The 25610-nt window shown below is 38.1% G+C and overlaps 1 protein-coding gene and 1 long non-coding RNA gene across 9 annotated transcripts in view; one reads left to right on the top strand and one right to left on the bottom strand.

Moving 5' to 3' along the window:
- LOC309654491 (endophilin-A3) overlaps positions 1–25610 on the bottom strand; it is a 661335-nt gene that overhangs the window by 160725 nt on the left and 475000 nt on the right. For all 8 annotated transcript variants that reach the window (XR_014260293.1, XM_082448506.1, XM_082448508.1 and 5 more), the window contains 2 exons: positions 23141–23298; positions 1942–2053 (listed from right to left, as the gene is read on the bottom strand). Coding sequence is in view for 7 of the 8 variants with exons in the window: in XM_082448506.1 (XP_082304632.1) it covers positions 1942–2053; positions 23141–23298 (270 nt within the window). In the remaining variant the exon portion in view is untranslated. The remainder of the gene's footprint in view (positions 1–1941; positions 2054–23140; positions 23299–25610) is intronic.
- The window catches only part of LOC309654607, a 535162-nt gene that overhangs the window by 72845 nt on the left and 436707 nt on the right, over positions 1–25610 (top strand). The gene's annotated exons all lie outside the window — the stretch shown is intronic.

Raw genomic sequence — 25610 nt, 5'->3', positions numbered from 1 at the left:
CAAAACCCTCCCCGCCTACATCTCACTCTGCCTCATAAGCCTTCAAAGAAGAAGGAATGAAGACTTATTCCTGATTCTATTAAATTCAGTTTGTACAGTCTCTGAGGAAAGTGAACATTCCACACGGATGAGTGCTATAAACTTAAAAAACAACTCACAAAATGATGCTTCTAACTTCCTGAAAGATTTGATTCCAGGTTTCCTGTCACTACATAAGTGTCATGTTAAGTTTTTAAAAAAGTAATTTTCAAAACCAGAATGAGCTCTTCACCAAAAAAAAAAAAAACACAAAAAAAAACAAAACAAAAAAACCCCAAAGTTAAGTTCTCAGCCTCAGCCAACTGGTCTAAAGTTCTAAAAATACATTTAAAGGCCCGATTGCTGAGAGGAATCTGATTTTATAAACCAATAGACAGCTTTCTACAAGTCAAGGCTTAAATGTAAGCTGAGTGTAGAAGGACAGACTGGTATGCATTATAAAAAGCAAGGTCAAAACCACAGGAACGAAAATCCAAATGGAGTCAATAAAATATTACTTGGGTGCCAATATCTGCCAGAAAGTCTGCAATATCAGATGACAGTGGCAATCTTGGTACTTTCTCCAAACTAATCTCAAGTGTCCCACATAGATGATTGCAGACAAGACCAGGAAAGTCCATCCAAATACCTTGGAGACCAGCGAGCTAATTTTCCTGATTACACCAAAAACCCTGAAATGCCATTTAACACAAATCATGTAGATTTGATTACTAACATAATTAAATTTGGGTAATGCTTTCCTTGTGGGTTTTATGTGTATGTTTTTATTTTTCCCCAAGACAATAACAGAATGAGATTACAGCTCCTTGAGTTAAAGAAAATAATCTTTGCTCTAAATGGAAACATATTTCTAGGAGGAGACAAGGAGCATACAGGTGTTTATAATTTGGGGAGAGACAAAATTAATTTTTCTCTTTAATTTTGCAGCGGTACAGAGATAGCTAAAAGAGAAAGAAATAAGGCAGACTGCCTTCCTACATTATGAACAAATGTATTGAAATTCTGCCGGTGTACAGAAAGTGGCAGGATATTGGGGGACCCCCAAAAGGAGCCTAAAATGTTCCTTCTGTCCTTACAGCCAACGCTATCTTTGGTGGACAGTCACACAGCCAGGTGCTTCCATTGACTGTTCCAGCAGGACTGATCGTGTCTTTCCTTGGGCACCGGCTATGAGAAACATCTATTCTCCTCCCAAGAATTGAACCAACTGAACTAATAAGTTTAGTCCCATTATACATGTCCCTCCCAGAACGGAAAGCTTCTCTTTTAACTTAGGTGTCCAAATGAGAACGTCTCTCTGTGTGTGATAGCTGGGGAATAAATTAAAAAGAAAGAGATAACTTGTTTTTCTGATGGGTAAGAATTAAAAATCCCCCCTATCTCTTGGCTTTTATTTTGGAGTCCATGAGAGACATGCAAACATGTTTCCAGCTCTTTGCTCAAAGTAAAGGGTGCTTTCTAAATCCAGTTTTCACCTATGTTCAAGAATAAAGCAAACACACATTCATTAAAACCACTGCATTCCAGGCCACTGAGTAGGATGCTGTGTGGTTACACGTCTCTAATTACCACGCTAATTTTTTTTTTAACATCTTTATTGGAGTATAATTGCTTTACAATGTTGTGTTAGTTTCTGCTGGATAACAAAGTGAGTCAGCTATACATATACATATATCCCCATATCTCCTCCCTCTTGCGTCTCTCTCCCACCCTCCCTATCCCACCCCTCTGGGTGGTCACAAAGCACCGAGCTGATCTCCCTGTGCTATGTGGCTGCTTCCCACTAGCTATCTATTTTACATTTGGTGGTACCACGCTAACTTTAAAGTCAGCTTCAAAAAAACAAATATGTCATTTCTAACTCTGAGCTCTAAATATTCATGAACAAAGTCTGTGCCTCACCTCCTCCACATGTCACAGTGCAGGGAAAGAAGTCAGTTTGTCTCCACTGATGACTGATTGGCTGGTAAAAGAAGAACTGGACCACGCTGTCCTTGGCCGCAGTGTACCTGGTCTGGACGGAGACAACTTTGATAACATATTCGCATGCAAGGAGCTAGTGCCTTACACACCTTTCAACATCAGGTGAACACAAGTCACCTACGCAGACAAACACATCTATCACAATAAACTCTGGTACATGAAGATTCCCAGAATTTTAAGATGTGACAGCATTTCGATTAGATTTGTCATAAATGGGATCTCAGAAGATCTTTGACCAATCTCCTTGGAATCATTTTTCCAGATAATTCTATGCCTGTGAATGAGTTCACAAAAATGTAGGTGCATTTTTAGTTTGTTTATTTAAGTTTTATTTTTCTTCCCAATACATTTGATTTTAATTTCCATGAGAACAGGAAATGAGACAGGAAATGTAATCTGGGTTTGCTTACAACATGGCACATAACTGCGATTCTTACATTTATAATAACATCTTTAAGCATCTTTAAGCAGATCCTTCTGAAAAATCCTTCTGAAAGCACAACTCTAGAAACTCAAATGTACACAAATCCATGGTGTTTGCAGAGAAGCTTTCCAGTATCTAATTAAAATAGAGGAGGGGCACCACTGAGAGTGAGCAAGCAGTTATAGACAGAGGTAAGTTTACGTTCAGGTTATTTTGCTCAGGCAGCAAGTCCTCTCCCTACTTTTTTTTCCTTCCCTCCTGATTGAACAAATGAGTGAATTGAGGAAAGGTCCCAGAACACAACACAAAGAGAAAAAGAGAGGGAAAACAAAGGTTAAGCTGTGGGAGATAGATCCAGAAATGCCAGCATCACATGGAGTTCAAGAGAAAGAATAGAAAAAATAATGAAAAGGTGATATTTGATTACATCATTGTTGAGAATTTTCTAGACCTTAAGAAAAACAGAAGTACTCAGTCTAAAAATATTCATAAAGTTCTGAGCAGACATTGTAAAAAATACAACAACAAGGATAGAGAGAAATTCTGAAAGTTATCAGAAAGAAAAAAAATGATTCCCTACAAAGGAGTGAGAATCAGAATGGCATCAGATTTCTCACAGGCAATAATGGATGCAAGAAAACAAAAGCATACCTTCAAAGTGATGAGGGACAATAGTTTTTTAATCTAGAATTCTACAACCAAATTATTCATTGCTAATCAATTATCAGTTGTCAACTTATAAACAATCTATGATCAAATTATCAATCAGTAATCAGTGAAATAAAGTTTTTCTCAGACACAAAATGACAGAAACTTTACCACTCAGAAACTCTCACTAGGAAAAAAAAAAAAACTATGAAAGGATATACTGAAAAAGAAGTAATATAAATCCACAAGAAAGTAGTGAGATGCAAGAAGCAATAATGATGAAATAAATCAGTAAAGCTTATTAGTAAATCTAAAAAAGGGTTGACCAAAAAAGAAAACTTTGATGTATTTAATTATAAAATGGTAAAAAAAAAATTGTAAAATTATAAAATGGTGAAAAATTCCAGACACAAGATGTGTGTGGAGGGAGAGAGGGGCAGGGTTACAGTGATGGGATGAAGATAGCACAGAAAAGACTTCTAAGGAGTTTTGCTTCTGGCTATGGAAGAACGGTTTGTTTCTGATGAATCCTCCCACTGAGAATAAGTAAAAGTGCTGCATAAAATACTTTTTAATGTATTTGAAGGCATCAGAAAACTACCGTAGTAGTTAGGATGTGCAGGGCCAATATCCCAGACACAAAGGAAGCCCAGACATGTGATCATAACATTTGGTACCACCTTTCTGCTCAAGACATTTTCCATTTTACAAGTGGTGACTGAGCAGCTGAGAAGCTGAGCAGGCCTGTCATCAGACTCAAGTGGCTGAGGCAGCAAAACCTGGAGCTCCAGGCCCGCCAAGGTCAGGAGTGTTGGTAAACAGCCCAGGCTCCCAGCTGGGACCCCAGAAAGCTGTATCCTAGGAATAAGAGTAGACTGGAAAGGACTTCCCTGGTGGCGCAGCGTTTAAGAATCTGCCTGCCAATGCAGGGGACACGGGTTCAAGCCCTGGTCTGGGAAGATCCCATTTGCCACAGAGCAACTAAGCCTGTACACCACAACTACTGAGCCTGTGCTCTAGAGCTCATGAGCCACAACTACTGAGCCCATGCACCACAACTACTGAAGCCCACGTGCTCTACGGCCCATGTGCAGCAACTACTGAGCACGCATGCTGCAACTACCGAAGCCTGCATGCCTAGAGCCTGTGCTCCGCCACAAGATAAGCTACTGCAGTGAGAAGCCCGCACACTGCAACGAAGAGTAGCCCCCACTCACCACAACCAGAGAAAGGCCGCGTGCAGCAACGAAGACCCAATGCAGCCAAAAAAAAAATACTGGAAATATTCCAGTTTTCAAAGGGAATGATGCCCAGATTCAAATTATTTCAGTCCCTTGGATGAAGGTGATTGGCTGCTAACCTGTCTTCTAGAAGCAATAATTAATCCAGTCTCAAATGGTATCTATAATCTTTCCTCTACTATATGCAGCAAAACTTTAACCCTAGATATACAACAAAGATAAAATTTAACACCAACCAAAAAAGTGGGAAAATAGACATATAATTAGAAAAATAGGAAATCCAGATATGGGCATTAACTGATAGAAACTTAAAAAATGTAAGTATACCACTACCATTTCCTGTAACTCTGGCCTTGGCTTCATGTCTTGTTTCCCTGCTTGAGGGCCTAGCAACACCTCATTCTATTCCCACGGTCAAAAAACATGTGTTAGCACATAGCTTTTGCCTCAGGCTCTGTTTTTAAGAAAACCTAGACAAAGATACTGTGACTAAAATGTTCAAGAAATTAAATGACAAGATGGAGAATTTCACCAGAAACAAAGAAACTATAACAAAAATAAAATGTGATTGTAGAAATAAAAAGCAAAGTAATTTAAATAAATATCTCAATGAATAGACTTAGTAGACTAGACTGGGGTTCCGCAAATATTATCTTAACCAGATAGTAAAAGTGAGTTTTCAGGCCACGTTATCTCAGTTGCAATTATTCAACTCTGCTGGTGTAGTGCAAAAGCAGCCACAAGTAATATATAAATAAATGGGGGTAGCTGTAAACTCCATTTACAAAGACAGTTGGTCAGCTTGCTGGTCATAATCTGCTGACTTCTGGATTATATACACCTATTCAGAGAATTAGCAAACTGACAGATAAAAAGAAAATGGAAATTAGACATTTGAGATAAAGGTATAATTGTAGTCCCAGAAAAAGAGAACAAAGAGAATAAGATAGAAGCTATATCTGAAGAGGTAATAAATGAGAAAATCTTCCAAAACTGATGATGGATATCAAGCTACAGATTCATGAAGCACCAGGAACCTCAAGCAGAAGAAAGTTATTAATTATATCAGAGTCAAATTGATGAAAACCAAAAACAAGAGAAAACACTTGAAAGCAGGCAAAGAAAAAAGACACATTACCTTCTAAGGAACAAAAATAAGACTGACAGCTGAATTCTCAACAGAATAAATGGAAGCCAGAAGACAATGAAGCAATATCTTCAAAGTGCTGAAAGAAAATAGTTTCACAATGATAAAGAGGTCAAGTCACTAGAAGAGGTAATGATTCTAAATGTGAGTGTACCTAACCACCTAACCTCAAAATATACAATTCAAAAATTGACAAGAAACAGAAAAAATATAGACAAATGCACAGTCATAGTGGTAGTTTTACCAGGTCTCTTGTGGTAACTAACAGAATAAGCAGACAAAAATCAGTAAGGCTATAATTTTGCATAAAACCATTAATAAATATGACCTAATTGACATATGTAGAACATTGTGTCCAACATCAGAAGACTACATATCATAGTCTTCCAAAATTTGCTATGTTCTGAGCCACAAATTAAGTTTTAACAAATTTCAAAACATTAAAATAATATAATGTTATTTGACTATAGTAGAATTAAGGTATAAAATGATGACATTACTTGAAAATTCCCACATACTTGGATGCTACACTTCTAAATATTCTATAAGTCACTATATCACTATATCATATATATCACTATGGAAATTACAATACAACTTAACTGAACGATGAAGAAAAAGATTTCATATCAAACTTTGTCGAACAAAATCTAAAGCATACTTTGAGAGAAATTTATAGAGTTAAAAGCATATGTTATGGAAAAATTGGATGAAAATCACTGATCTAAACAGCCATCCCCAAAAGTTAGAAAAGGACTTGCCTGGTGGCGCAGTGTAAGAATCCACCTGCCAATGCAGGGGATTGGCATTGGCAATGCCAATGTTCGATCGCTGGTCCAGGCAGATCCCACATGCCACGGAGCAAATAAGCCCATGTGCCACAACTACTGAGCGTGCACTCTAGAGCCTGCAAGCCACAACTACTGAGCCCACCTGCCACAACTACTGAATCGTGCACACCTAGAGCCCATGCTCCGCAACAAGAGAAGCCACCGCAATGAGAGGCCCACGCACTGCAATGAAGAGTAGCCCCCACTCGCCACAACTAGAGAAAGCCCGGGTGCAGCAATGAAGACCCAATGCAGCCAAAAATAAATAAATAAATAAATAAATTTATATTAAAAAAAGTTAGAAGAAGAATAACATATTGAATCCAGAGAAAGTAGAGAGATGATAACAATAAAGATAAGAGCAAACATTAATGATATGAGAATGAAACTACTTTAAAGTGGTTTATAAAGCCAAAAGGTGTTTCTGTGAAAAGTCTCATAAAACTGATAGACCTCCAACATGACTGATTAAGGAAAAAAAAGAGTAGGGACAAATAATCAAAATTAGGAATGAGAAAGAAGACTCGCTACAGATTCTCCAACAATGAAGAAATAAGACAATACTATAAAAAAATCTATGCCAATAACTTTCAAAAAGCTAGTTGAAATAGACAAATTCCTTGAAACAAAACTGACACATAAGGGAATAAAACATCTGACTAGTCAAGTAATAGCAATCTCACACAAACTGTTACAGAAAATAAGAACAGAGGAAATACTTCTCAATTTGTTTTATAAACCTAGTGTAAAATTAATACCAAGACCCAAAAAACACGTTACAGGAAAAAACAACCCAAAAAACAAAAACCTCTCCTGGAAACAAATACCGAAAAAGAATCATAAATAAAATAATTTAAAATCATTGGGAAAGGGAACAACAGAGGTTCAAGATGGCAGAGTAGAAGGACGTGTGCTAACTCCCTCTTGCGAGAGCATCAGAATCACAACTAACTGCTGAACAGTCATCGACAGGAAGACACTAGAACTCACCAAAAAAGATACCCCACATCCAAAGACAAAGGAGAAGCCGCAGTGAGACGGCAGGAGGGGCACAATCACAATAAAATCAAATCCCATAAGTGGGTGACTCACAAACTGGAGAATAATTATACCACAGAAGTCCACCCACTGGAGTGAAGGTTCTGAGCCCCACGTTAGGTTTCCCAACCTGGGGGTCCAGCAATGGGAGGAGGAATTCCCAGAGAATCAGACTTTGAAGGCGAGCGGGATTTAAGTGCAGGACTTTGACAGGACTGGGGGAAACAGAGACTCCACTCTTGGAGGGCACACACAAAGTAGTGTACGCATCAGGACCCAGGTGGAAGGAGCAGTGACCCCATAGGAAACTGAACCAAACCTACCTGCTGGTGTTGGAGGTTCTCCTGCAGAGGCAGGGGGTGGCTGTGGCTCACCACGGGGACAAGAACACTGGCACCAGAAGTTCTGGGAGGTACTCCTTGGCATGAGCCCTCCCAGAGTCCACCATTAGTCACACCAAAGAGCTGTAGCCTCCAGTGCTGGGTCACCTCAGGCCAAACAACCAACAGGGAGGGAACCCAGCCCCACCCATCAGCAGACAAGCGGATTATAGTTTTACTGAGCTCTGCCCACCAGAGCAACATCCAGCTCTACCCACCACCAGTCCCTCCCATCAGGAAGCTTGCACAAGTCTCTTAGATAGCCTCATCCACCAGAGGGCAGAGAGCAGAAACAAGAAGAACTACAATCCTGCAGCCTGTAAACGAAAACCACATTCACAGAAAAGCAGACAAAATGAAAAGGAAGAGGACTATGTACCAGATGAAGGAACAAGATAAAATCCCAGAAAAACAACTAAATGAAGTGGAGATAGGCAACCTTCCAGAAAAAGAATTCAGAATAATGATAGTGAAGATGATCCAGGACCTCGGAAAAAGAATGGAGGCAAAGATCAAGAAGATGTAAGAAATATTTAACAAAGACCTAGAAGAATCAAAGAACAAACAAACAGAGATGAACAATACAATAACTGAAATGAAAAATACACTACAAGGAATCAATAGCAGAATAACTGAGGCAGAAGAACGGATAAGTGACCTGGAAGACAGAATGGTGGAAATCACTGCCACAGAACAGAATAAAGAAAAAAGAATGAAAAGAAATGAAGATAGCTTAAGAGACCTCTGGGACAACATTAAATGCACCAACATTCACATTATAGGGGTCCCAGAAGGAGAAGAGAGAGAGAAAGGACCCGAGAAAATATTTGAAGAGATTATAGTCAAAAATTCCCTAATATGGGAAAGAAAATAGCCACCCAAGTCCAAGAAGCGTAGAGAGTCCCAGGCAGGACAAACCCAAGGAGAAACATGCCAAGACACATAGTAATCAAATTGGCAAAAATTAAAGACAAAGAAAAATTATTAAAAGCAGCAAGGGAAGAACGACAAATAACATACAAGGGAACTCCCATAAGGTTAACAGCTGATTTCTCAGCAGAAACTCTACAAGCCAGAAAGGAGTGGCATGATATATTAAAGTGATGAAAGGGAAGAACCTACAACCAGGATTACTCTATCTGGCAAGGATCTTATTCAGATTCAATGGAGAAATCAAAAGCTTTACAGACAAGCAAAAGCTAAGAGAATTCAGCACCACCAAACCAGCTCTACAACAAATGCTAAAGGAACTTCTCTAAGTGGGAAACACAAGAGAAGAAAAGGATCTACAAAAACAAACCCAAACCAATTAAGAAAATGGTAATAGGAACATACATATCAATAATTACCTTAAATGTGAATGGATTAAGTGCTCCAACCAAGAGACACAGGTTCACTGCATGGATACATAAACAAGACCCATATATATGTTGTCTACAAGAGACCCACATCAGACCTACGGACACATACAGACTGAAACTGAGGGGATGGAAAAAGATATTCCCTGCAAAAGGAAATCAAAAGAAAGCTGGAGTAGCAATACTCATATCAGATAAAATAGACTTTAAAATAAAGAATGTTACAAGAGACAAGGAAGGACATTACATAACGATCAAGGGATCAATCCAAGAAGAAGATATAACAATTATAACTATATATGCACCCAACATAGGAGCACCTCAATACATAAGGCAACTGTTAACAGCTATAAAAGAGGAAATCAACAGTAACACAATAATAGTGGGGGACTTTAACACCTCACTTACATCAATGGACAGATCATTCAGACAGAAAATTAATAAGGAAACAAAAGCTTTAAATGACACAATAGACCAGATAGATTTAATTGATATTTATAGGACATTCCATCCAAAAACAGCAGATTACACTTTCCTCTCAAATGCACACAGAACATTCTCCAGTACAGATCACATCTTGGGTCACACATCAAACCTCAGTAAATTTAAGAAAATTGAAATCATATCAAGCATCTTTTCCGACCACAATGCTATGAGATTAGAAGTCAATTACAGGGGAAAAAAAGTGAAGTAAAAAGCACAAACACACGGAGGCTAAACAATACGTTACTAAATAACCAAGAGATCACTGACAAAATCAAAGAGGAAATCAAGAAATACCTAAAGACAAATGGCAACAAGAATACGATGATCCAAAACCTATAGGATGCAGCAAAAGCAGTTCTAAGAGGGAAGTTTATAGCAATACAATCCTACCTTAAGAAAAAAGAAACATCTCAAATAAACAATCTAACCTTACACCTAAAGGAACTTGAGAAAGAAGAACAGACAAAACCCAAAGTTAGCAGAAGGAAAGAAATCATAAAATCAGAGCAGAAATAAATGAAATAGAAACAAAGAAAACAATAGCAAAGATCAATAAAACTGAAAGCTGATTCCTTGAGAAGATAAACAAAATTGATAAACCTTTAGCCAGACTCATCAATAAAAAGAGGGAGAGGACTAAAATCAATAAAATTAGAAATGAAAAAGGAGAAGTTAAAACAGACACCGCAGAAATACAAAGCATCATAAAAGACTACTACAAGCAACTCTATGCCAATTAAATGGACAACCTGGAAGAAATGGACAAATTCTTAGAAAGATATAACCTTCCAAGACTGAACCAAGAAGGAATAGAAAATATGAACAGACCAATCACAAGTAATGAAATTGAAACTGTGATTAAAAATCTTCCAACAAACAAAAGTCCAGGGCCAGAGGGCTTCACAGGTGGGTTCTATCGAACATTTAGAGAAGAGCTAACATCCATTCCTCTCAAACTCTTTCAAAAAATTGCTGAGGAAGGAACACTCCCAAACTCACTCTACGAGGCAACCATCACCCTGATACCAAAACCAGACAGAGATACTACAAAAAAAGAAAATTACAGACTAATATCACTGATGAATATAGATACAAAAATCCTCAAGAAAATACTAGCAAACAGAATCCAACAACACATTAAAAGGATCATACAGCATGATCAAGTGGGATGTATCCCAGGGATGCAAGGATATTTCAATATATGCAATGTGATACACCATATTAACAAATTGAAAAATAAAAACCATACGATCACCTCAATAGATGCAGAAAAAGCTTTTGACAAAAAGTTTTGACAAAACACCCATTTATGATAAAAACTCTCCAGAAAGTGGGCATAGAGGGAATCTACCCACCTCAACATAATAAAGGCCATAGATGACAAACCCAGAGCAAACATCATTCTCAATGGAGAAAAACTGAAAGCATTTCCTCTAGATCAGGAACAAGACAAGGATGTCCACTCTCGCCACTATTATGCGACATAGTTGTGGAAGTCCTAGCCACAGCAATCAGAGAAGAAAAAGAAATAAAAGAAATACAAATTGGAAAAGAAGAAGTAAAACAGTCACTGTTTGCAGATGATATGCTACTATACATAGAGAATCCTAAAGATGCCACCAAAAAACTACTAGAGCTAATCAATGAATTTGGTAAAGTTTCAGGATACAAAATTAATGCACAGAAATCTCTTGCATTCCTATACACTAACAACGAAAGATCAGAAAGAGAAATTAAGGAAACAATCCCATTCGCCATTGCAACAAAAAGAATAAAATACCTAGGAATAAACCTACCTAAGGAGACAAAAGACCTGTACTCAGAAAACTATAAGACACTGATGAAAGAAATCAAAGATGACACGAAAACAGATGGAGAGATATACCATGTTCTTGGATTGGAAGAATCAATATTGTGAAAATGACTATTCTACCCAAAGCAATCTACAGATTCAATGCAATCCCTATCAAATTACCCATGGCATTTTTCACAGACCTAGAACAAAAAAAATCTTAAAATTTGTATGGAGACACAAAAGACCCCGAATAGCCAAAGCAATCTTGAGGGAAAAAAACGGAGCTGGAGGAATCAGGCTCCCTGACTTCAGACTATACTACAAAGTGACACTCATCCAAACAATATGGTACTGGCACAAAAACAGAAATATAGATCAATGGAACAGGGTAGAAAGCCCAGAGATAAACCCACCCACCTATGGTCAACTAATCTATGACAAAAGAGGCAAGGATATACAATGGAGAAAAGACAGTCTCTTCAATAAGTGGTGCTGGGAAAACTGGACTGCTACTTGTAAAAGAATGAAATTAGAACGCTCCCTAACACCATACACAAAAATAAACTCAAAATAGATTAGAGGTCTATATGTAAGACTGGACACTATAAAACTCTTAGAGGAAAACATAGGAGGTACACTCTTTTACATAAATCACAGCAAGATCTTTTTTGACCCACCTCCTAGAGTAATGGAAATAAATAAAAGCAAAAATAAACAAATGGGACCTAATGAAACTTCAAAGCTTTTGCACAGTAATGGAAACCATAAACAAGATGAAAAGACAACCCTTAGAATGGGAGAAAACATTTGCAAATGAATCAACGGACAAAGGAGTAATCTCCAAGATACGTAAACAGCTCATGCAGCTCAATATTAAAAAAACAAACAACCCAATCCAAAAATGGGCCAAAGACCTAAATAGCCATTTCTCCAAAGAAGACATACTGATGGCCAAGAGGCACATGAAAAGATGCTCGACATCACTAATTATTAGAGAAATGCAAATCAAAACTACAATGAGGTATCACCTCACACTGGTTAGAATGGGCATCATCAGAAAATCTATAAACAACAAATGCTGGAGAGGGTGTGGAGAAAAGGGAACCCTCTTGCACTGCTGGTGGGAATGTAAATTGACACTGCCACTATGAAGAACAGTATGGAGGTTCCTTAAAAAACTAAAGTAAAATTACCATATGACCCAGCAATCCCACTACTGGGCATATACCCAGAGAAAACCATAATTCAAAAAGACACATGCACTCCAATGTTCACTGCAGCACTATTTACAATAGCCAGGTCATGGAAGCAACCTAAATGCCCATCAACAGACAAATGGATAAAGAAGATGTGGCACCTATACACAATGGAATATTACTCTGCCATAAAAAGGAACAAAATTGGGTCATTTGTAGAGATGTGGATGGACCTAGAGATTGTCATACAGAGTGAAGTTAGTGAGAAAGAGAAAACAAATATCGTATATTAACGCATATATTTGGAATCTAGACAAATGGTATAGATGAACTGGTTTGCAAGGCAGAAATAGAGACACAGATGTAGAGAAAAAACGTATGGCCACCAAGAGGGGAAAGCGAGGGCAGTGGGGGGTGGTGTGTGTGGTGGTGGTATGAATTGGGAGATTGGGATTGACATATATACATTAATATTTATTTTAAAAAATAACTAATAAGAACCTGCTGTATGTAGAAAATAAATAAAATAAAATTGAAATTAAAAAAATCATACTTCGTGATATATAAAAGGATAATCCTTTTGATTAATAATAAAATAAATACTTACAAGTAAATACTAATAATAAATTCTAATAAAAAATAATAATGACCAAGTGAGGTTTATTAAAGGAAGGTAAGATTGGTTTAACATCTGAAAATCAATGTAATTCACTATATTAAAAGGAAAAAAAAAATTTGATCACTTCAAAAAATGCAAAAAGGCATCTAATAAAATTCCATGCTTATATACATTAATGATGCAAACTAGGAAAAAATTTATTTCATCAGATAAAAACTTCTACAAGAAATTTATAGAAAACATCATACACAGCTGGGGAATTATAGAGATCTTTGTCCTGAAAGTGAGAAGCATGAGAAGCATAGCTGCCATCACTATTTCTATTCAGCATTTTACTAGATGTCCTAAGTAACGGAATATAGCAAGAAAAATGTTTAAAAGCATAGAATAATTGGAAAGAAGAAACAGAACTCATCATTTGCAGGTGTCATAACTGTGTATGTACATAATCCAAGAGAATACACAAACTATTAGTATTAGCAAGTGAATATAGTGAGAATATAATGTCAACATACAAAAATCAATTAGATTTTCATACTCCAGCAGAAAACAAACAGAAAAAAGTTTTAAAACATTTACAATAACATCAAAATAACAAACATTTGGGAATTAATTTAACAAAAGATATGCAAATCATATACACTGAAAATTATAAACATTATTGAGAAGAATTTTAAAAGAACTAAACAAAGGGATGAATATACCATATTTATGGATTGGAAGACTTGATATTGGAAAGTCAATTTTCTCCAATTTGACCTACAAATTCAATGTAATTCCAATCAAAATCAGCAGAATTTTATAAAAATTTAGAAGCATATTTCAAAATTGATATGGAAATGGAAGGAGTCAAGAATATCAGAGATAATCTTCAAGAACAAAGCTGAAGTACTTACACTACCAGATATCAAGACTTATTTTAATGCTACAGTAATTAAGTCACAATGGTATTGGTGCAAATAGTTCAATGAAACAGAACAGAGTGCAGAAATAGACCCACACATATATAGTTTGGGATTTAAGAGAAATGGGGAAGGGACTGTCTTTTCACCTAATGGTTTTGGGTCAATTGCATAGCCATGTGAAAAAGATATTGCTTCCACTTCACAACATACACAAGTATCAATTCTAGTTGGATTATAGCTCTTAGTATGAAAGGTAGAACAGTAAGATTTCCAGACAAAAACATACGTGAATATTTTTGATCCTAAATAAGGCAAAGATTTTTTAGCCAGGATACAAATAGCTTACACATAAAGTTTAAAATTAACAACCCACACCACAACAAAATTAAGAACTTCTGTATGGGGAAACTGATAGCCCTAAATACATTTAATGGAGAACAAAAATTGAAAATAAAATGAATTAAGAATTTAGCTCTAGAAGTTAAAAACACAACACCAAAATAAAACCATGTAAAGATAAAGGAAACAAAAATTAAAATTTACATAAATAGAATTTTTTAATGAACTCTGAGAGTTACCAAGCCTCGAATCTAGTTCTTAAATGTCTCAGAGACAAATCTTTGGATGGTTTGAACAAAACAAAAATTAGACAAGGAGCCAGTGAACAAGTTTAGGAATGAAAGAGACGTAGGAACTGTTGAGTCTATTGTTGTTGTTGTTTTGTTTGTTTTTAGTGATAAAGGAATGCTATGATTACTTTTGAAAAGTTAAGTTTGAAAAATTAGATGAATTGGACACTTTTCGAGAAAATAATAAATTGCAAGATTGACTCAGAAATAGAACCCTAAATAAATCAATAAACCTAAGAGGTACTGAAATGGTTTTCTAAGTCTTGTTCATTACCACCAAAAAGAAATAGAATAAAAGAAGGAAGGAAGGACGGGAAGGAGGGAGGAAAGGAGGGAGGGAGGGAGGGAAAGAAAAGGCATTAAACCCAGATGTTTTACAGAAAGAAATAATCCTTATTGTTGCAGATGCATTTACTTGCTTACCAATATCCATTTCCCTTTCCCTTTCTGCCAGAGGCTTAATTTTGTTCCAAGGTTCCTTCTTCCCACAGGTGTCTCAGATAACTCTCTTTGCAACTTTCAAATATACAATAGAGTATTGTTAACTTTAGTCACTGTACTATACATTACATCTCCAGAACTTATTTATCTTGTAACCGGAAATCTGTACCTTTTGACCCCCTTCACCCATTTCACCCTCTTCCTGCCTCTGGCAACCACCAATCTGTTCTCTGTACCTGTGAGTTTCGATTTTTTTTAGATTCCACATGTAAGTGAAATCACACAGTATTTGTCTTTCTCTGACTTATTTCACTTAGCATAATTCCCTCATAGGTCCATCCATGTTGCTGCAAATGGTAGAATTTCCTTATTTTTATGGCTGAATAATATTCCTGTGTGTGTGTATATGTACATATAAAAAAGTTGTATATATATATGTACCACATCTTCTTTATCCATTCATCCATTGATGGACACTTAGGCTGTTTCCATGTTTTGGCTATTGTAAATAATGTTGCAGTGAACATGGGGATGCAGATATCTTTTTGTCACAGTGATTTTGTTTCCTTCAGATATATTCCCAGAAGTAGAATTACTAGATCATAGGGTAACTCTATTTTTAATTTTTTAAGGAACCTCCATACTGTTCTTCATAGTGGCTGCACCAATTTACATTCCCACCAATAGTGCACAGGGGTCCGTTTTTTCCATATTCTCACCAACACTTGTTTTCTCTTGTCTTTTTGATAATAGCCATGCTAACAGGTGTGAGGTGATAGCTCATTGTGGTTTTGATTTGCATTTCCCTGATGATTAATGATGTTGGGCACCTTTTCATGTACCTGTTGGCTATTTGTATGTCTTCTTTGGAAAACTGTCTATTCAGGTCCTCTCTCCTTCTTTTTTTTTTTTTGGTAATAACACAATTCTGAAAAAAAAATCAATCAATCCATATATTTTCCTCAAGCTACGCACTACTCGTCGCTTAAATTTATAATACTGATGAAACTTCAATTCTAGTTCTCCACATTGTCATTTTAAAAGACAATGCAATTGTTTAGAGGTCTATTAATATTATAATATCTTTAAATGTCATTAAAACATGATGCAGTATTATCATTCTTCCTTGGAAAAAGTCCCTGTTACTACCACTGAGAATTTCTGACTATTTTAAGAGAATTTTCATCCAAACTCCAGGAAGGAGTCATATTTGGATATTTGTTCTTCAATTCCAAGAAGGCTGGCATTATATCGTATTATTTTAGAGAGCAAAACAGGCAAAATGGGAGATAAAGGATTCTTTCTTCAAAGTAAATAAAAACTACAAATTAAATAATAATGCCCCTTCCTCCAATGCTACAAACTTTAGAAAAATGAAGTTATTAAATCTGCAGGGAACTTTTTCTCCCCCAAGATTTTGTTTTTGCTTTTGTGTTTTGTGACCAGGCAGTAGAGTCACAACAAGTGCTCATACTCTATGAAGACAATCGCAAAGATGCAGCTTCTTTCCTTATTACTGCTCTGATCTTCTTCACAAGCCCCCTCCTGACAAGGGAGGGAGGGGAAAACAGCTTAAATGGAGTTCAATCCTAGGAGGTCAGTCTGGTTCACTCATTTAAAGAGTTCTCTTTAGGTACCGCTGTTTCCGGTGGGGAAGCATCCAGGCTTTCTGCTGTGCCCTCATCCAGACCGATCTCCTCTATGGTGGTCTTTGATGTAGGACCTCACAGAGGCGGGAAAGGAAAGAGGCCTCGGATCCATGCCTGGAGGTCCTCATCCTGTCCTTGGGCCCACAGCTGTGTCCCTTGTCCCTCTGGCCACTGGGAGGCCCACAGGGAGCCTCAGTGGCTGTGAACTCAGCTGTGTTCTTCCCCAGCCAGGGTGGGTGGGCTCCTCCGTTGCCCTGCCCAGTCCACGTTACTCTTGCGCTCAGTTTCTCGGTGGTGTGGCTGGGACTCCTCCCCAGTCCCTGGCCTGGCTCACAGCCCCTTACCAAGGAGACCAGAAGCTTTATTGTCCAAGCCAGGACGTTTCTGAGGATGAAAGGAGGAGTTTCTAAGAATTAAGTCAGGGCTGCAGGTGGAAACTGGGTCTTTTCTGAACAAACTAGGATGTCTGGTCACTCTATATTTACCCCTCCGCTGCAGGGTCATTTTGCCCCCACCATGTCAAGGCTGGCCAGCCAAGAGTACATGGAATTTTCTAGATACCTTCCATGCCACACAGGAGCTGAGGGAGACTCCGGGGAGCTGAACTCAGACGCAACCTGTGACTAAACATTTCACGGCACTCATGCCAATTTCATTCCAAGGTAGCTTCCCCCAGTGGCGGATGGAGATGGCCACGCTAGGAGGCATTTTCCTCTTGGGTTCTGAATGAAAAGTGAAGCAAATCTCCTCCTCTGCCTTTAGCTTTGAAACCTACTTAATACGCTTCCCTGCTCTGCAGAGTGACTGCTGTCATGATCCACGTCTCATTGCCTTGTTTCCTCCATCCTGTCCCCAGTTTCCTTCTTTTACCCACAATGCCCTGAGGCAGAGGAAGCCGACTCTCCGCATCCTGGCTGGGGTCCCCCTACAATGGATGCTCCTCCTGAGTGTAGGGCGCTGAGGACGCTAAGCCCACAGCTCAGCCTTACTGGGGGTACAGGCATCCTCTGTATTGCAGAAGAAACACTTTGATTTAGTCCCCCAACCTTGGTCCTTGAAATGGTATGGGAACTAAAACAGTTTGTAGAAGGCTTATCTCTTTCCATAAGCCTGACGTTCAAGACAAAAGTCTAAACTAAAAAAAAAAAAAGAAAATCCTACCTTAATAATCAAAAGTTGAACGTGAATGCTCTTTGCAGTCTTGCTAACAACAGCCCAATCATTAACCACTACTTTCAAACCCCCAGGGTGAATAGGTCCACCGACAAGGGAGATGGTCAAGTACAGAATGGCAAAAGGGAAATGTACATTAACATTTACAAGTGTATACTACTCCTGTTTGGTTAGGAAAATGATTTTATAACAATGGTAAGAAAATGAATTCAAACTCAACTGCCTTACTTGGCCACTTCTAAATAATTTCCAAAATTTATGGAATAGATTTTTCTGTAAAACTCTTTTTTTCATATTTGTGTATATATTACACCAATAATTTAGCTGTGAATTACAGTAACTACTAGAACAGTATTTGAACTGCTTTAACCAAGAAATTTCCCTCAACAGACCACATTCTGTGTATAAGCATCAGTTTAAAATAAAGTAAATAAATAGCATAAGTAAATAAATAAATAAAGTAAAATATAGCATCAGTTACATTACAGTAACTATCATGTAATATTTCAACAGTTTCTACCTTTGTGATTCATGGCAAATGCTTAAAATGAGGTGGAATTCTGATTGGGAGGCATGATGAAATAGGTAAATTTTCTTTTCTGTTAGACACTGTTATGGGCTGAATTGTATTCATCCCCAAAAACATATGTTGAAGTCCTAACTCTCAGAACCTCAGAATATGATCTTATCTGGAAATAGGGTCTTTGCAGATCTAGTCAAGTTAAGATGAGGTCATTAAGGTGGGTCCAACCCAGTATGACTGGCATGCTTATGTAAAGGGGAAATTTGGGCTCAGAGGTGGACATGCACAGAGGGAAGGTGGTGTGAAGACAAAGGGAGAAAACCTGAGGATCCAAGAGGCTAGGAGAGAGGCACGAAACAAATTGTCCCTCACAGCCCTTACAAGGAACCAGACCTGCCCTCACCTTGATTTTAGAGTTCTAGCCTCCAGTACTGTGAGACAAAAACATCTGTTGTTTAAGCCACCCAGTTTATGGTGCTTTGTTACAGTAGCCTCAGGAAACGAACACATGCACAGACTCTAAAAACTGTGCCTTGCTGTGTTTTGAAACACCTGTGAACATATGAATTTAGCCAGCGTCTGCATCACATTGCAAGGCTGAAATCTTCTCTTTGAGAGAGAGGAAAACAGGCAGTTTCAAATCCTCTCGGCCCTGGATAAGTTAGATATGCTATCATAACTTCCCAGAAAGAAAAGAAAGACTTTGTAGGTAGAAAATATACAAAATATCTGGAGCTGTGTTTGTAGGAAACCAGAGACAGAGGCTTGCCTAGCTGAAAACTAATGGGAAAAGAAATCAGAAAACATTTTCCTACAGAAACACAAAGTATCCAAATGGGAGAAAGAGGAAGATTTCAGACCATGAGGAAGAGAAACTTTTTTTTTCCTTGAAGATGGACATGTTTTTTAAAGAGGGGAAAAGCCACCAGCAATAATTAAAATACTTAACCACAGAAACAGATGTCTTTCTCAAAGCCATTTAAGTTTATTTTACTAGATTATTCTCATAAGCATATACTGAAAATTGATATGCACAAGTATATCAGTACAGTATATCAGTACTCACAGATATTCAGTAAATTCTCACTGAATGGATAGTGCCTCTTACAGCCCAATCAACAAAGCATACAGCATCAACCACTGGCTCAAGATTCTCTACTGCTCCCTGGTGGCAACATGCACATATTGCAGAAGCAAAATAATACTTCAGGGGCTCTCATGCAAAATACCCGTGACTCGGTAACACAGTAACAAGAGTCATCCATGAGAAACAGATCATTCAGGAAAATAAGAATGTATAGTGAGAAACCCATTGGGAAGAAGAAAAAGTGCACTTTTCAAGAATGGTCCATTCATGAAAATATAACTTCTGAAAAAGTAGAAAAAAGAAATTTTGTCTCACTGGTGCAGTGAGTTGCCAGATTTCAGAATCCGCACAATAACCACAAAAGACTCTAACATCCCATGGATGCCTTCATATTTTACTCTCTACGTCAGAATATAGTCGTTTTCAACAGTCCATTTATTAAAAGTCCATGAAATGAGGTCTAATCTAGGAACAGTATAAAAGAGGGTGCCTTTATATCTCAGTGCACCCATGGCTGAGCGAAATTAGCACTCGGGGACAGAGCTGGTTTTCACATTCTCTCTCAGGTTGAAGCCAGGTCTTCCTTTTTTAAAATTCAGCTGCTCTTGGTTGATTGGAATGGAAAGCGATACAATGAAATACATGGCTGACCATCATCAGGGACCTAACACACACTTTTAACCTTCCACTCAAAGGACAGCAATCCCTTGATTGCATCCTGGGCCAAGCAGAGATGAATAGAAGCAGAGTTCCTTATCTTAGTAACAACACAGGCTGGGTAATACTACAGTGCTCTGAGGAAAAAAAAAAAAAAGTAACTAATGGAAAAGGATATTTCCTAGAAACCCACAATATTTGGACAAGCTTATAAGGCAGGGAAAACCATCAGAGTCATTCTTGCTTCATCAGAGTGTCTCTGATTTTGCCAATTTCTCTCCCACCGAGCACACCATGTTCATGAAAGAAAATGGCTGTAGGCACGAAAATGAGGTTCTATTTATGCATGAGTCCGACAGCTGCGTGTAACACCCTCTTTGATAAATAAATATATATATATATATTTTTTTTCTTTTAAAAAGAAAACCTTTCCAGTCAAGGGAGATCAAAACCTTTCCAGAAATTGAAGTTAAAGCCCGGAATTGTTTATTAAATCTGAGAAAACTAGAACTCCGAGACAGGAAAATAGAAGGCTGAGTACAAATTCAGACAGTGGCAACATGCTGCTAAAATGCATTCTATTAAGAGGTGAATATATAATTGGGGCAAGAAGGTGTAAAGTAATTTTTAATCACACATGTGATATATGACTGTATTCTTTTTTTAAGAATTATTTTAAGTATTAAAATATTATAAGTAAAACTAAGATCACTCCCCCAAAGCACCAATCCCCTCTAAAATAGCCATTGTTTCCTCAGTGTTTTCAGTTTGGAATGTATCCTCTCAAATTAAAAAAAAATGTATACACACACATATTCATATACATATGTGTGTGTGTACACATAACTTGTAGAAGTAAACAGTTTATGTGTATATGTTTTTTAAAATTTTATTTATTTATGTATTTATTTATGTATTTATTTATGTATTTATTTATTTATTTATTTATTTATTTATTTATTTATTTATTTTTGGCTGTGTTGGGTCTTCGTTTCTGTGCGAGGGCTTTCTCTAGTTGTGGCAAGCGGGGGCCACTCTTCATCGCGGTGCGCGGGCCTCTCACTATCGCGGCCTCTCTTGTCATGGAGCACAGGCTCCAGACACGCAGGCTCAGTAATTGCGGCTCATGGGCCCAGTTGCTCCGCGACATGTGGGATCTTCCCAGATGAGGGCTCGAACCCGTGTCCCCTGCATTGGCAGGCAGATTCTCAACCACTGCACCACCAGGGAAGCCCCCTGTATATGTGTTTTGATGCATGGGATCAATAAACAGTACATTTTCCATGCTAATACTTTCACCAAACAATATCTTAAAATTTTAACCTTTGTGGCTATTTGTCCCATCCCATCACTGTACTAATGTCTCCTACTTGGTCAGATATCTCCAAATTGACGTGAGAAGAATACAGATCTTCTGAGTAGGAATGAGAAGACAATTTTAAAAAAGGTTGTGTGTGTGTGTGTGTGTGTGTGTTTTATCACTTGAGCATCAAATGGGAAAACCCTAAGAGAAGCAAACCAAGCCCAGAATTTATGTATAACAATGGATGAGAGAGAATAGAAGGAAAGAGAGATGACAGCTGGCTTCCCCAAAAGCCTTTCACAAAGCTACTGTCAAAGAATTACATTGGGTTGACACTTCGAGGGTCTGACACAGAAGTCATTTCAATGTCTAGGAATGGCAAGTCATGTCCAGGAATGGCAACTTAAATGTCTGCGAACGGCAACTGACACTTACACCTTCAATGTCAGGAACACATTAGGGCCTGGTGTGGACCCTGGCAAATGAGGATGTGTGCCCTAATAAAAAGGCTGCTGTTACCCAGCTGCAGCCAATTATCACTATGGCAACATGCAAGCTAGTTGTCAGATCTTCCCATTTTTAAAAAGAAGCAGGAAAAAATACTGGTATTTTAATATTATAATCTCTTGTTTTTTTCAAGGTTGACCATTTAAAACCCAAAGATTCAAAACAACAACTCCACCCAGACCGACCCTTGGCTGGTCACACTGCAGGTAAATAGGACGTCAGTTTGCAACTCTCATCTAATTCCAAATGTATTTCTCTGCTGGCACAACCGATGTCTCAATGAAACACTCTTTGACAAATTAATGTGGAACACAGACAGTTCTTTTGAAGGCACTGGGTCTTTTCACAGGTAAAGAAATCCCTGGCAATTAGAGCTCTTTTCTTTCTTCCCTTTCTATCTTGAAGTTTCCAAAAAGGGATAGGACAAAATCACCCACTGAAATGCCCTTTTTTGCACATCTTAGGTATTTATAGTTTTATCAGAAGAATTTCAGATTGTGTCACCTTGGAAATATATTGGCCACTACATTTCATATCCTCTGAGTGAAGGAAGATGCCCCCGATGTACCCAAGAGAGGAAACACAGAGTCGTGGTTACAAGGGAAGAAGAATTCTTGTGAGGGGACCTCGTGACAGGTGTCCGGACAAGGGCTCATTATGAGACATTGCTGAGGAAACAGGGAAGGGGGTTAAGGAAGGGGGCCTCTGTCTTCTCTGCTCCCCTTTGCAAGGACAGCAATAGCACAGTCGTGGTTTAAGACATGGAGCATTTAACCACTGACCATTTTCACCGAAATCCATCTGGAGGTTTAAAACTGAACACAGCAACTAGAGGTTATACATGCAAAAACAATCATTCCCCTATAAAAGTGAAGCTTGTTTCTTAACTATTGGGGTTGGGGAACAGAAACTACTTTAGAGAGATGAACAGTTTTTAAGAACTGACTGTCAAGGTGAAAATATTAATGACACATGCCCTGTATAAAAAGTCACTGGCTGCCTACTAAACAAACGTGTTCTTTTTAAAATTCAAGATGTGCGGGGCCCCAGATGCATGACATTTATGAAGAGGCTCATCCTACCTTGAAGATGAAATCAGCCATCAGAGGTCCTGGAATCTTAAAGGTTTGCCTCTCGGAGCCCCTCTGAAATTCAACTGTTGTATTTTCTACAACAAAAGCTCCAGGGCTGTTAAAGCTGTGCTCTCCTTTGCTTCCTTGCAGTGTTTTTGATTCAATGACTAAAATTTAAAAATAAAGTTTCAGTGACAGAATATCTTAAAAGCATTTTATTCCAAAAGATATTTTACTACAAGTAATAGCATCTGATATCGACACAATATCAATACATCCACTCAGTTTACAAACATTGATTCAAATAGGTAGAATAAATATATAAGCTTCTTAGTTATCTATAAAAAGAAGCAAACAAGAGTGCTAGGTCCAGTTAGGTCTGCTCAACTCCTTGGAGTCATTTCTATAATAAGGGGAAGAAGAAAACATCTCTTTCTTTATATTTTTTCATGATGTAGCTATTACTTAAAATAAAGCGATGTTACTCATTTTCTCACCCATTCAGATAGTAAGCCTAGACTTTTATTTAGACAAAATCACAATAAACTCTAAATTTGCTTAAATCTTTTTTTTTATTTTGAAATAATTGTAGATTCACAGGAAGTTGCAAGAACAGTAAAGAGGTCGTGTGTACCTTTCATCCAGTTTTACCCAATGGAATGGTTACATCTTACCCAACTATAATACAATATCAAAACCAAGAAACAGACATTGGTACAACGTGTGCATAGAGTCCTATGCCATTTTGTCACACGTGACCACAACCAAAATACAGAACTATTCCATCACCACAAAGATCTCTCTCATGTGTCACCTCTTTATTCACATTAGCTTTTAAAGGAACAGTAGTGCTTTTAGATCTCTTACAGAACAATGCCGACGGTTTAACCAAAATACCACTTCTACCTTATTTCAGTGATTTCTTTCTTTCCCTTCTCTTTTTTTTTCTTTCATTTTGTAAATGTCACCATTCTTAGTGGACCTGGTCCACCTGCATTTCTGGCTCCAGATCTATTCCTAACTCACTGCCTTGGGTTTTCATTGCCTTATTTCTAAAACGAGGAGTCAGAGCAGACAATCTCCCAGGTCCTCTGCTCCTCAGAAACCTACGCTTGACTCACTGGTATTCAATGGTTCTTTAACCATCTCGAACAAAGGACACAACAGAACCAGAACTCCATTCCGTCTCAAACTTAAAAAGCTGATAAAAACACAACAAAATGATCTGGCTTTTATGAAGCTGCAGTCCACATGTGCTGTGCTTCGGTGGTGATCCTTTGCCGATTTCTCTCTGCCACCGGAGCAGCTGCAGGAATTCAAGCGCCCTGGGCAGATTGCATAACAGGCATTAGGAGACATCCCTGATTATCCCTGACAGGCAGGCTGGGAACTTTTCTGGGAAAATTCAAAGGCTGGACATGAGCTCCTTGATCTGCAGGAGTCATTAGCAGTCAAAGAATAATGCTGGGTACTCTCAGGCACACAAAACCCCTACCACTTTGGCCCTGATCTCCATGACCGCAGTAGATTTTTGGAAAGTGTGAGATTAAATTCATTTCCTAGTTCCAATGAAGATATAAAACAGAGTGTTAGAAAGTGAACTGTCAGTAAAAACGAGATGGGAAACTGGAGATAGTAAGAGGGATCCACCCTGGATGAATCGGCCCTCTAAAAGTAAAGGAGGAAAAATCATGAGCATTCAGGTAATATCAAAACACAAAATGAAGCTGGACAAGTTCCATCCACGCAAAGAAGAAGGCATGCAAAACACTGCTTCTAGACCGAGACTTAGCCTGAAGCGACTTGATTAAATTCAAATAGAGTGCAATGGATTCGATGGCTGTGATTGTTTTACCACTGCGCTAACCTTCTGGATCAAAGCTCTCCAAGTTTCATCTGGCTGCAGAGTTATGGCGGGGGGGTGTCAGAATCTGGAAATGCGATCTGGGGGGAAGGGAAGACCAGTGTGACATCCATCTTTTAAACCTGTTAGCTTGGTTTTGATGTTTTGTTTTTTGACGTTGAGTCTATTCTATTACTTCAAAGGTGTCCAAGATCTTTAGTGGCAAGGATGTGAGAACACAGGAGCAAAACCAGTTTTCAAGTGCATGTGAATTACCCAAACCACTCTTCTCCAGTTCTCATAAAATATCTTTATATCAATTATTTCAAAAGGCTTCCCACTCTCTGGGTCACAAACCCTGGCTGCATACATAGGAGGTCAAAAGCAGGTGCTCTGACCTCAACTGTGTAACTTGAGTCAGAAGTGGGTGGTCAATAAAGACAAGGGAAGCGATTTGATGAAGCCACCTTTTTAAGGTTTATGGATGCAAACGATTCTGATAGTTTGGATTAACAAAGCCCCTGTGATGAATTCACAGTGAAGTGGAGGTCAGTGTTGCTCTTTAAAAGTTGTCATTTTTATCGGTGGTAAACTTGCTTCTCCTTAGCGCCTGTGCCTCTTAAATTGGCAGAAAAG

Source organism: Balaenoptera physalus (genome assembly GCF_965194825.1).
Source record: "Balaenoptera physalus genome assembly, chromosome: 2".
NCBI lineage: Eukaryota > Metazoa > Chordata > Mammalia > Artiodactyla > Balaenopteridae > Balaenoptera > Balaenoptera physalus.
The sequence above is the reverse complement of the archived record's forward strand: the minus strand, read 5'-3'. Positions and strand labels throughout refer to the sequence as shown.